The following is a 14,114-nucleotide window of genomic DNA, read 5'->3' on the forward strand; positions in this document are numbered from 1 at the left end:
ATGAATTGTGTAATATTTGCTGTGTTATTTATTTATCATCTTTTATCATGCATACATAGTCTTATATAATAAAACATACTTATTATATTTTATTTATGAATTTAACGCCACACTCGTCAACATGAATTCACTGAGTGGCTTCGATTGGCGTGCGTCCCATCTTGGATATTATTGCATTGCTGTTCACATCATAACCAACCACCTGAAATGTTATTATTTTATTTTTAATCGGAAATTCATTGTTTGTGAGATCTATTATATCTAATGTCCTACTGAAGAACTTCGGCCACCATCATCCAATAAAAACACTATCGCCTCTTACCAAGCATTGAAATTGAACATAATAAAATATAAATACCTAAATGTTACAATTCATACCATTTCGACAAGTTATTATTTCTTACAAATTCAGATTCAAACATATTTTCAAACGTTAAGTCATTTATATTATTAATAGCATGTAGCCAATTTTAAATTAACTTGCATGCTTTGCTTTGCTCGAACTTCGGCTTCCGGCTCGGTTAGTAATCAACTTTCAGTCGGACACCAGTGGTATCAATAATTACTTATGTTATATCGTGGTTTCATTCATAATTTCTATTAATAATAACTGTTATTAATAAAGGGATTAATACATTAATAATGTCTGTGATTTAAATTTTATTTATACCAATATATTACTCACCATAATTCGGAACATATCCTTAGGCACATCGATGAGATCAGTTACATAAAGTCCTCCTTTCTCATCAGTTACCTCCACAGGGTATTCTAGAGTAACATTTCCGTCTAAATCTAATAGTTTAATCTTGCTTAGTTTAACGTTTGCGCTATATTGATGTAATTTTACTGCTAGATATGATTTTACACCTGTAAAATTTATAAAAATATTAAAACCAATATTGCAGTTTTAAAATAATAGAATTGGATGGTGTAAAATTAAAACTTTCTTGTCAAAACGTTAAGAATATGTTAACTATTGGTGGGTCTTTTGTGTCAATTGATCAGAGATGATTACGCCTCGACAGTCAACACAATTATGGCGGTTTGTTAGAACCAGATGTACACAGGCTGATCCCGAAGCGTACTTACGTGGGCCACTACGGCGAGTTGTAACCCTTTGTGTACAGTGGTCGCTATCCGAGCGGATATAAAATATATCCTACCATCTTATTACTACTGCTAAGCAGCGTGCATGAACTATTGTGGATTTGAAGATCATTGCAGCCAACGTAATTACTGGTATTATGCCACATAACATCTTATCGCTTTGGGTGACTAACGCAGTGGAGTAGCGCGCAGTATATCAATCATAATTCTGCACGATATAGCTGAGCAGAATTCTCGTTTCATTATTAAAAATAATCAAAATCGTATGGGATTTTCAACGTCCCACATCTAGATTTTTAAATGGACAGAACACTTCTAAACTGTCCAAGTTAAAACTTAAATCTAATCACATCATTAAGGTAATACCTGATTTTGGTAAAGTAGCAGTATCCTCTACAGAAGAAGGTTTAATAGAAGAAAATCCATGCACAAAGCCGATGGGTTTGACGGCATCAATATTTACTTTCGTAGCGCTCTCGCTTCCCATCACAGCGGTATATTCACCAGGCTCGTTTGTGAGAAGATTCACTACCTGTAAAATGAATATATAAATATGGAAATAAAACGTTAGTGTGATGAATGGAATGAAATATAAAGTGCGTGAGAGAGTTGAAATAAGAGTGAATGACTAACGAAGATTGAGAACAACAGGCAAAATACTGAAAAGTGAAGAATAAATTTACTTGAAAACTTCATTTATATTTTGGACAAATCTATACATATTATAAAACAAATTTACCAAACCCAGTCTGTCTGTATGTGATAGATTTTCTCAAAATCTACGAAACGAAGCTTTGGGCCGTTTTTACTAAAAGATAGTGCAATTCTTGAGGAAAGTTTAGGTGCTAATTTTTATCCTGGAATTCCCGTGGAGTCCGGATTTATGTGGGAAAACTTTATGAGACATTGATATCTACGCGGATGAAGCCGCGAGCACGGCACTCCCACATAAATTAACTTGGGAAATACCGCAATTGGTTTATCGTCATAATCGGCCACTTGAGGTCAAAAGCAGTCTGCAACCAGTGTATTCCTGCGACCTTATTAAGTCTGTCCACCTTGCATGCTTGGTGCTTGCTCGGAGAACATCCAACGTTGCGCTTACCAGTATTCTCTGCAGAAATTTTTTGCCACTGTCATCTAACTTTGGTGTTTCTATACCGATTTCTATGATTATTTTTTATGGAATATTTAATAATGTTAACTTTTATAATTAGGGATGACTGAGAGTGTTATAAACGTAAGAGTAGACAAATATAATGAGAATGCTTCGAACTGCTAAGCTATCGGGAGTTACACGTGTTATTGTGAGTCAACCATAAAAGATAGACATATGCTGTGGTGGTATATTTTTTACATAATTTTAAGGAGAACATTTCCGTCATACATAATTTCTGTGTGGCTTTAACCATTAAGCTTGCATACGCGACGAAAGCTTAAAAAATGGAGTAACTTCTCCCGTTTTCCCAACATTTCCCTTCACTGCTCTGCTCCTATTAATTGTAGCGTGATGAAAAGTATACTATAACCAGCACAGGAGTATGACAAATAATTGTACCAAGTTTCGTTAAAATCCGTCGAGTAGTTTTTGTTTCTATAACGGTTATACAGACAGACAGACAGACAGATAGACAGACAGACAGACAGACAGACAAAAATTTTACTAATTGCATTTTTGGCATCAGTATCGATCCCTAATCACCCCCATGATAGTTATTTTGCAAATATATTTCATGTACAGAATTGACCTCTCTACAGATTTATTATAAGTATAGATATAGAAGATAGAAGATGTGAAATCAAATTTAACAAAAATTAAAATGAAAGATTTGTTTATTAGGTTGAGGTGTTGAAAATATAATATTATTGCGTACTACATATTTCTTCGACAGTATATAATACGTAGACCGAAAATATAGTATAATACAAAATATAGTTTAGTACAATATGGTACGGTAGGCAACCCTAGGCCTACCACAAAAACCTAATGTGAACTCGCTGTAATGTTTCAGAGTGATCGCAGTCAAATTCCTTGTGTAACAACTCAATTTAAATATTAATACTGAAATCTACCGTCATTTGTAGCACAGACAGCCTTCGGAATTCTGTTATATAAAAAGAAGTATAGATATCACGTGGATACAAGCCAGTAATGATTGAAGTACTCTGGTGGTAGGTCTCATATGTGAGAGTTTGGCTGGCTTCTTACCACCGCAATGTCTATTTCTGCCGCCAAGCAGCAGTATGTAGTCACTGTTGTATTCCGGTTTGAACATTGTAGCCAACGTAACTACTGGACAAAAGACTTAACATCACATGTCCCAGGACGGCGAGCGCATTACCAAACAATATTTTGTAATTCAAGGTTTGGATGATGTTTCTACTATTTATGGACAGTTGTTTCGCTGACAATCAGACGAAGGGTAGTTCGTCTCATCATTCGAAGCAAAAAAAAAGTAGCGGTAATACATACGATCATTAGTTCGGTATCAATTCTCACTTCAGTTTCTTGTTTAACATTTTGATTATTATTGACAGCTTCGAGTTTCGGACGATTTCCAAATGCTGATATTTTCACGTCTGTTTGGTGTTCTTCAATATTGAACTGAAAAGTTGTTTTCATCAATTATTAAACATAAAGTCCATGATAAACGGTCAATTCGCAATAAGTCTTCTAAAAACAAAATAAACACAACTTTATTACCCTTGGGGTAGGCAGAGGTGCAACCAGGACACCTATTTACCGCCATGTGTTTTCCGTTCTATGATAAGGGACGAACCCATCACCATATCGGGCACAAATTCCAGACTCCGGGTTGATACTAAGAAAAAACTCAATTTTACCCGACCCAGGATTTGAACCTGAGACCTCAGTGCAGTGTTATACCAGGCGTCATACACCAAGGCAGTCCTATATAGCCGCAAATTGTTAAGTACGACTTATGCTCTATTTAGCGTAAAATACTCAACATAAGAAAAAATCTTTTTTTGTTTAATAGTAATAGCTTAAATCTTCCTTATTATTTGTGGAAATTGTTCGAGCCTTCGACCCCGTTGATGGCCTTTTCCGTACAAGTCTATAATATTCCTTATTATTCATAGAAGATGCTCGCGGCTTCACTTGAGTGGGAAGCCTTTAACGCTACAAATGACCCTAAAACACTATTTCAATTTATATAATACGCCAGCACAATTAAAAAAAAATACAATCTTCCTTATTAATCATAGATGATCGTGGCTTCACTTGCGTGGGAAGCCTTTAACGCTACATATAAAACGCCAGCCATTACTTCTCTTAAAAGCAAATTATCTAAATAAATGTAGCCTATTTGATGATACATAGACTACTTTTAGATGCATTAGCGAAAGATGAAGTTTTCCGAAAGGAAACTCGACATAACATAATATAGATACTAAAATGCATAAATGCGGTTTGCTTCAATGATAATTTTCTCAAAATCTACTAAATGAATTTTTATGAAATTTGGTATGGATATAGTTTAAGGCCTTGGAAAGGTTATAGGGTACTTTCTATCCCGGGAAACTATATAACGGGACTTTTATCCCGGAAATCACCTTCACGCGGGTGAAGCGGCGAGCAAGAACCCGTTAGTTAAATTTAAGACCTTTTCCCGAGGAAACGGCCTTTAGCGTTCGTTCCCTACATTTACAAGGCACAACTACGGATGGGAATATGCAAAGATTTACGAATAATTTCTTTAAAAAAAATAATTCTAGGTCTTTTAAAAATGTTTAACTATCAAAATATTCCTTTTTAAATTGTCTAATAGTGTTGGTGAAAATTATTTTCATGTATACTTTAGCCGGAGATGCACAGAATCAACAATATTAATGACATTTTTATTAAGTGAATTAAACAATAACAACATTATTAAATTAAAACGAAGTAAATATAACATAATATGGTACAAATATGATGCTTTATTTTTTCGTATATATACTATTATGTAAAGCTGAAGAGTCTGTTTATTTGTTTGAACGCGCTAATCTCAGGAATTACTAAATCATTTTATTCCACTAACATAAAACTACATTACTCCTACTACAGGCAAAATTTTATCCGAAAAAATCTTTTACACGCGGGTAGAACCACGAGCAAAATCTAGTATTATCAATTACTTACTTTTACTTCTTGTCCATAGCCAGGTTGAAGTGCGCCATTATAGATGACAGACGAACAATATTCCGCTTTTTCTCCAATGAAGGACATTATCTGTAATAATATTATTTTAATAGTAAGAGGAATAAACTATTGCAGTAAACTAGTCACAGGCGAACCTGTCACAACACGCCAAGGGCCTAAAACAAGAGGCTCTTCTACAATCATTAATGATAACAGAGAACGAAAATATATGGGAATGGTATACCACAGAGGTAAGTCGCGGTCAAACGAAAGAATAAATAAAAAATAGGTGCGTCTCGCGTGCAATACGTGCTACAAACTGCGGCCAACGCAACGGTAGTGCACATAAAACAGAAACCTTATTTTAGTTGGTTGTAAGATAAACAAAGATATCTATGTAATTGCCGACGCTTTTTTATTACCTTAATAAGAAAGCAAGCAAGCGGTCTGCCTTATGGTAAGCATCATTTGCCGCCCATAGACTTAAGCAGTGCCAGAGGCACAGCTAAGCCGTTGCCTATCTGCAGGTAAGCACTCTACTTAAACCTCGTTTAAAGGACAAATCATAGCACTCGGGAAACACCGATGCAGGGAATATGAATTATTAGTGTACCAAAAGTACTTATAGTAATATGAATAATGATGTTACACCCTCTATTATCTGTTCCATCTATATATAAAAAATGAATCCCTGTTTCCCTTGGTCACGCCATCACGCGTGAACGGCTGGACCGATTTCACTATTTATTTTTGGTGTGTTTGTTATTGTCAGGAGATGGTTCTTATGAAAGAAAAAAATCAAAAAATTGCGCGGAAAATTAGAAAACTTAACAAAAATATTAATTTTATATAACTGTCAATTGTTTGAAATAACTGTCAGCGATTGACAGAATGCCCGCTGCAAATTCATAGTTAAGACGGGACAACGTCTGTCGGGTCAGCTAGTAATAATATGAAGAACGAAGTTACACCCTCTATTATCTGTTCCATGACATATAAATATTTGATGCATTATTTGTCTACATTTTACATACCTCTGAAACATCAGGTTTGTCAACATGCATAACTAGTCCCGACGTTGCTCTTGCTAAGGTGTAATACACGGAATAATCAGGATCCTGTTCATAATTATGCTTCCCAGTTAAGATGAATGATATCTGCAATAACATTTTGAAAAAATTACAATATCCCGATTTATTTTCATGTTTTATGATTTATTTACTAGGGTGTCGAATGGACTGCCGAGACAAATGTCCGCAGGTTCAAATCCCAAGGGCACACACCTCTGATTTTTCTAAATAATTGTGTGTATTCTTTGTGAATTATTGCTTGCGTTAACAGGAAAATATCGTGAGGAAACCTGTATACCTGAGAAATTCTCTATAGGAATTTTGAGGGTGTGTGAAGTCTACCAATCTGCACTAGGCCAGCGTGGTGGACTAAAGCCTAATCCCTCTCCGTAGTAGAGGAGGCCCGTGCCCAGCAGTGGGACAGTATATAATACAGAGCTCATATTATTATTATTACGTTTTACTTGGCTTTGTCCTTCATGTTGGCATCAGAGAAGCTAGATGGTCGTATTTGCCATAAAAAACTTCGTGATGTTAAATGCGACTCACTTCATATTAATGAAAGGTATATCTGTACTTATCCGATTAGTTTTCAACGTTCAGGGCGTATGTCCTTGTATACATTGCCATAAAAACGTCGCATAGTTGCATTTTACATCACGAACTTTTTTATGGCAAATACGGCCATCTCGCTTCTACGATCAAATAATTATATTTGTGTTGCAATTTTTCGTGTAATACCTGTGAAGATTTCATCTGAGCGAGTCTTTTTATCAGTTCGTACTTCAAGGAGTCCTTGGCGGGTGCGTCGGTAAACACGTATAGATAAGAGAACGGCAAGCTCTTCTCCAAAGCGTGTTCTATACCCGATAGACTATATTTTGAGCCTGCGACTCCATCCGCATGAATATTGCTCAATGCTTGCTTAAACTCAACACGATCGCGAGTCAATATTGCTGTTCGGGCATCTACAAAAATAATAAAGGTTTAATAATTACAAGTATCTAATAAAAGTATGTCTGATATTTCTTTCATAAGCGTGTGTTGGAACAATGAGGTACAATATGATGGCAACCAGAGGTACAAACTGTTCGATATTTTTATTGAACTGCCTCGCACTAACGCACCAGCACCAAGAATGATTTTAATCTATTCAAAGCCAATTGTTTTTTTTTTTTATCGAGACTCGGCAAAATAGCTTCACTACACCTGATGTTAAGCGAAGTGCAACCCAAAGAAAGTGCTGACTGGCGAAATATACAAGCATATAGGACGGTCGGCACAATCATGGCAGCCTGCATAATTGCTTCTTCACGCTCCACTTAAAGGTATCCTCTAAACCTTTAAGGTTTATGGTGATAATTTACCATCATTGTGTCCACGTGGTCATATAATCTAGATTAATAGAAGGGTTTCTAAAAATATATCTAAATAACATACTCATAATGTAATTCCATCTTATTCCTTCAAATAACACTTTAATGAAATAAATATAGTTACATTGATATCTGCAAGTAGCGATATGTACGTAAAATCGGGGTTATCGTGATACTTTTGGAATCTGTCCTGCATAACATCACTGTATAAAATAATATTAAAACATTAAATGGATTATCCAAACAATCACTTAGGTCTTACCAGAATCATCGAATGAGACCAAAATGAAATTTTCTATAGGTGAAGATTTCGACTTCAGCACTGCGTCGAATACGCCGTCGATGCCTGCTTTCACTTGCTGAATATCAACCGCCATTGATGACGCATCCTCGATGATGAAAGCTAAACTACCTCTTTCTTCATTTGGGCAGTTCTCGATTATTGTAAATACATAAGATATTTGTAATAAAATTGACAAGATCAACAATTTGGTACCCATGGCGAACGCAAGCCGGACTATTTAAGACTGTCCGTGCAAATGCGTTTATGCATTTTCAATGTTTTAATAATGTTAACCTTAATATCTTAGGTCAGCTGTTTTATTAACGAAACGAAATAATAACAAGTTCGATATAGCTGGAACAAACGTGTTAATTTCTAGAAAAATAACATTACTTTGAAAGTGTTGTTCATAAATATTATTGCGACTTGTAAGAATATACGATAAATTTACATGAGAGCTAGATCCCTCTCAATGTATTTTCTGATGTCAGTTCTTGAACCTCGTACGACATTCGCGTCATATCTGCGCGATGTATGGACATAAATAGACGCCTGAAACAGCATATTGATCTTTCGACAATCTATCAAATCAGTCAATATACAATACTAATTTAGTGGCAAATTACACAAAATCGTTATAAATTATAGCCGATGTGTTATTCTTACGTAAAATCAATATTACTGTAAAGTTTCATCCAAATCCGTTCAGTAGTTTTTTCGTGAAAGATGAACAAACATACAAACATACATCCTCACAAACTATCGCTTTATAATATTAGTAGGATTGTGACAAAATTTGTTATAACTTCTGATAGATTCATCTACGCCCAGCCGAATTATTTTTCTTTTTTTTATTGTTTTGAATGACGGAGACGAGCTTGCCGTTCGCCTGATTGTAAGTGATACAACCATCCACAACCAGTAGAAACACCATCCAACACCTTAAATAACAAAGTGTTGTTTGGTATTCCACTGCGCTCGCCATCCTGAGACGTGAGATATTTTTTTTTTTTTTTTTTTTATGAGGGACTCTACGTCCCTCCCTCGTTCCCCCTATCCAGGACAAGGGGTATTTTTAGCTTTTTTTCTTTTTTATTTATTATTTTTTTTTTTTACATTTTTTCTGAGTTTATACATAACTATTTATCTACGGCTATTATCTTACATATATTCTTAATCTATTTATCTACTTGTATTTTCTTATATATATTCTTAATCTATTCATCTTATATTTAAGGCTTGTTTTAATTGCTAAAATTATATATATATATCATTATATACATTTAGCAATTCTTATTATTTACCTATTTCTATTATTGACCTTATATACTATTTGTTTACAATATTCTAAAAACCTATCTATTTTATATCTATCCTTAATTATTCTATTTATATTATCTATTTTTAAACTTATGTCTAATGCCATTTCGAGCTCATATCTATTGACTGCGAAGATGGGACACTCGAGCAGGAGATGTGGGACCGTCTCCTGAACGTCAGGGTCACATTGGCACGCCGGGCTCTCCTTGCACTTGAACCGATGCAAGTACTCGGAGAACCCGCCGTGCCCCGTGAACACCTGCGTCAGTGTGGCGTCCAGGACGATCCGCCTTACGACCCTGTGCGCCTCGACCGCGTCCGGAAAGAACAGCTTCGTCACCGAAGCCGTCTCTCCGTCCGCGTATCTCCGGCTCCATTCGTCAATCGAGTCCTTTCGGATCTGTCGTTTGACGAATGAAACCGGACATTTGTCGTAGTGCGCACGGGTCTTCAGGTGTTGTGCGGCCTCCTTAGCGAGTACGTCCGCCCTCTCGTTTCCCTCCAACCCCACATGTGCCTTCACCCAGAAAAGGTCAATTTTCTGGGTGCGTTTTCCGGCTTCTTTCATTAATTTTTTAATTTCAAACGCTATGGGGTGGAGGGAATCACCTCTGGTGATGACGTCGAGAGCGGACCTTGCGTCGCTGAAGATGCCGCACGCAGGAAGCCCGCTACGGAGCGCCTCCTCCACGGCTTTGCGGAGGGCGAGGAGTTCCGCCTGATAGACGGAGCAGTATGGCTCGAGCCGCAATTTTCTGGTACTCGTCTCGGCGGCGCCGTTCCATATGGACAGCGCCGCTCCGACTTTCCCCATCAATCTTGCTTCCGTCGGTGAAGATACTAAGACCCTCACCGACGTGCCGAGCCAGTTCCGCCCCATCCGTCAGGCATTGGAAGCTCCCGCCCATCCGCTCCGCCGGGTGGTCCAAGTTGACGAAGGCCACAGGAGCCTCCACCTCCCGGTCACCCACTACCTCGCTAGAGTGCCCCCTCTTGACCTCATATAGGAGTGCGGTTTCCCGCACTCTGATGTCAAGGGGCAGCACTCCGGCAAGCAGTAGGGCCGAGTTGAGAGAGACAGTCCTGTAGGCCTTCGTCATCTTTTGCGCGAAACTGCGCTGGATGGCTCCGAGCTGCTTCCTAACACCTAGCTTTAGGCTTGATGGAGCCCATGCGCTTGCGGCATACAAGATCACGGGCTCCACCGCTGCCGTGTAGATCGTCCTGATCACCTCGGGTCCCAATCCCCACTGGACCTTGGCCGACCTCGCGAGCACTTTATACAGGCCTATGGCCTTTGCGCATGCCTGCGTCACGTGGCCGTTAAAGGTCAGTTTTCGGTCTATTAGGAGGCCGAGCAGCTTGATCTCGTTAGACAGACCAATGTCGACTCCGCCCATGTGCAGGATCGGGGTGTCATACTTAAGTCTATTGGTGATAACCATAGCCTGGGTCTTGTGTGGCGCGAACCGTAGCTTATTTCTGACACCCCAATCCCGCACATAGGCCAGAGCCGCATTGGCCTGCCTTTGAGCTTCTCCTGTGGAGTCCCCGTCGAACACCAGGACGACATCGTCAGCAAAAGCTTGGCAATAGTCGCCCCGGCGCTCGAGACCCTGTAAAAGGGGGTCAAGGAGGAGGTTCCACAGGATCGGCCCCCCAATAGAGCCTTGAACACAACCTTTAACGGTCCTGCGTGCAGACTCGGCACCCGCGTATCGAACCCTGACCATCCGATCATCCAGATAGCTGGCGACCAGCCGTCTGATGTTTGGTGGGCAGCTTTCTTCCGCCAACCGGACCTTTATTGCCGGCCACCAGGCGCTATCGAAGGCCCCCTCTATATCCAACGATATCATGATCAGAACCTTCTTCTCTCGAAGTTTGGCCCTGACATGACTCATCAGATCATAGAGGGAGTCCTCGGTGCCCCTTTGTGGCATAAAGCCGTATTGGCGGTGGCTCATCCTCGGAAGGATGTGCCATTTCAGCCTACCCACCAGCATCTTCTCCAGAATCTTTCCCATCACTGGCAACAGTCCTATCGGTCGGTGTGCTTTGGGAACCGAGTAATCATCCTTACCCGGTTTCCTCAGCACAACGACCGTGGCCTCCTTCCAGATCTTTGGGAAGTAGGCCAGCTCTAGGCACTTGTTGGCCAGTGATAGGAAAGACTCCGGATCCTGGCTGATCGCCTGCGAACAGATGTCGGAGGTCAGGCCGTCCGACCCGGGCGCCTTCTTGGGATTGAAGGTCACCAGCGCACTCGTGAGCTCCCCGAGCGCGAACGGTGGGTCATGTATCTCATCATGGACCGGGTCGTTCACGCGCGAGGCGAGCTCCCGAGTGCGCCGGTGATCCTCATTATCCTCCTCGTGAGGGTCCGCCGGGTAGAAGGTCTCGGCAAGATATCTTGCCGATTCCTCCTGGCCCAGGGTTTACCCTTCCCTCACGAGTGGCGCGTCTTCGTGCCGCTTAGTCAGCCTGCCCATTACTCGATAAATCCCATCCCACAGTCCTTCCTTTGTCTGTTTCGAGACGTGAGATATTAAGTCTCATTATGTCTAGTAGTCAGACTGGCTACAATGCTCTTTAAACCGGAACACAGCAGTGACTACACACTGCTGCTTGGCGGCAGAAATAGACATTGCGGTGGTACCTACCTAGGCGGACTCTCACATATGAGAGCTACTACCAGTCATCATTCAATCATTGAAGATAATACTTGGACTGTAGGTATTTTTTATTTAGTTGTAAGTACCTAAAAAAAGTTTTTGAAAAATACTCATAAAGGAATTGGTAAAGAGCAAATATCTTATTGCGTGGCTCTGTGCTTTATAAACTCAACCCTTTACATAGAAATATTTTTAACAAATGTGGTAATTCCCCTATCTCGATTAGGCGATGATAAATTATCAAATAAAGATAAAATGTCTATTAAAAATTCAAATTCTCTTCATCTATTTATAAGTAAACTCAAGTTTCAAGAACATTCAAGTAAATAATAGTATCATCTAGGAAAAGGTTCTTTTCCGATGAAGCCGCAATCAGAATCTAGTTTGTTTTCTATAAACGTATAATAATAATTATTAATAATTGATAGCATACACTAAAAGGAATTTGCAACTAATTGAACATTTACATTATAATTAAATACATTTGCGGTTTTTGTATCACATGTGGGATTTTACAAGGTTTTACCTCATTTTTGTTTGTTTTATGTAAAAAAATATTTCTTGTAGATAGGTATACAATTAAATCGACTGCATCGTTGGCGTAGTTGTAATTGTACGCGGTACGAGGAAGACTACAGCGCTAAGATTCTGGGTTTGAATCCCGGGTGGGGCCAAAAAACTGTGACTGGGTTCTTCTTAAAATTACTCAGTCGCGGCTCGAAATCAGAAAGTTGACGGTGTAAAGCCCGCGTACCTCGAAAAGCACGTAAAGCCGTTGGTCCTGCGCCTGATCTCTATCTGGTCATATCGGATTGCCGTCTCAACGGACTATAAGAGTGCAACTGTGCATTGCGCACACATAGTGCACTATAATATCTCCTGCTTACTTGGCTGATCTCCTTGAGATTGGCCGCCGTGGCCGAACCTCGGTTAGGAATCACCACCATAATTAAAATGTTAATTGAATTCAATTAATACAATTGGTAAGCCTCACGTAGGTATACAAGATGTCGTACGAGAAGGTACAACCGTAATATCTGTTCCTTCCGCCAAGCAGCAGTGCGTATGCACTGTTGTGTTCCGGTGAAAACATAGCCGTAGTAGCCAGTGTAATTACTAGGCATTATGAGACTAAACATCTTATTTCTCAGAATGACATACGCAGCAGAGTGACCAGTACATCTGATTCAATGTTATGGTGTTGCCACTGTATACTTGTGGTCTTATCGCTTACCATCAGGCAGTGGCGTGTTCATCTCCTTACTCAACAACACGAAAAAGATTCTGAATTCGAACCTAACGCTTATGGATCAGAAGTCCTCATATCACTCAATCAATTGTCAATTGATATGACGAGCGAGCAACTCGTCTAATAATAAGGGATGCAAACGCCCATAAACAAAAGCGCCACCATCCAAATTTTAAATAACATAACGGCGTATGAATACTACCTGATTCCTTTTTCCTAATATGTTTAAAGCCATCAGCACATCCCTGAACCATCTAATAGCCTCCTACAGTGCGTGTTTATAGATAGGAGGCACTTATCTATCTATTACAGTGACTCATTTGCCTTGCTCATTAGTTGGATGTTTTAATATCAGTTTTCTCTTTTCGAGGAAACTCTTGATATAATCTGATTATGAATATTTTCTGAGCTTAAAGAGAAACTCCGAACCAGTTATTAGCCGCGTTTGGTTATTGTAACTCGATCGAATTTCTTATACTTCCATGAAAATAATTCATCTAATGAAAATATTATTTCACTTTGTGCTTTACTTTTGTCAGTATTAAGTTACATTATAATTATATTATCTACAAAAATGTCGCGACAAGTTATTATCTATATTGTATTAAACAAAGTTTTAATTAATTTAGTATTTTTGTTATTTTAGAGCTCGTTTTTATGAATGATAATTTTTTTTATTATTAAATTACTTTTTATTTTTAGTTGCTAAAACTTAGTTGTAAGATTTGATGCAAACATTTCCAAAATCATACTTCGTGAATCGAAAATCCCCAGGTTACTAACAAAAGACGCCGACCAGGAAGGAGATCAACCAAGTATTTGAGCATCATGATTTTTTTTTATTTTATAGTAGTTGACGTGGGTCTCTACAACACTAGATTTCCCCA

General features: G+C 38.9%; 1 protein-coding gene across 1 annotated transcript; it reads right to left on the reverse strand.

The window, feature by feature from the left end:
* Window positions 1-10: 10 nt before the first annotated feature.
* On the reverse strand, window positions 11-8,255 carry LOC115440709 (hemicentin-2). The gene is made up of 8 exons (XM_030165166.2): window positions 7,963-8,255; window positions 7,066-7,292; window positions 6,289-6,411; window positions 5,255-5,344; window positions 3,584-3,715; window positions 1,477-1,642; window positions 686-870; window positions 11-202 (listed from the first exon to the last, which is right to left on the reverse strand). The coding sequence occupies exons 1-8, from the start codon at window positions 8,198-8,200 to the stop codon at window positions 128-130; spliced, it is 1,236 nt and encodes a 411-aa protein (XP_030021026.2). The 5' UTR covers window positions 8,201-8,255; the 3' UTR covers window positions 11-127.
* Window positions 8,256-14,114: the final 5,859 nt, after the last annotated feature.

Source organism: Manduca sexta, chromosome 7 (assembly GCF_014839805.1).
Source record: "Manduca sexta isolate Smith_Timp_Sample1 chromosome 7, JHU_Msex_v1.0, whole genome shotgun sequence".
Taxonomy (NCBI): domain Eukaryota; kingdom Metazoa; phylum Arthropoda; class Insecta; order Lepidoptera; family Sphingidae; genus Manduca; species Manduca sexta.

Excerpts from the sequence above, each read along its gene's own strand:
- LOC115440709 (XM_030165166.2), bottom strand. The coding sequence starts at position 8,200 with ATGGGTACCAAATTGTTGATCTTGTCAATTTTATTACAAATATCTTAT. Across the intron at positions 6,412-7,065 it reads CTCAGATGAAATCTTCACAG|ATATCATTCATCTTAACTGG; the intron begins GTATTACACGAA and ends ATGTTATTGCAG. Across the intron at positions 5,345-6,288 it reads ACAAACCTGATGTTTCAGAG|ATAATGTCCTTCATTGGAGA; the intron begins GTATGTAAAATG and ends ATATTATTACAG.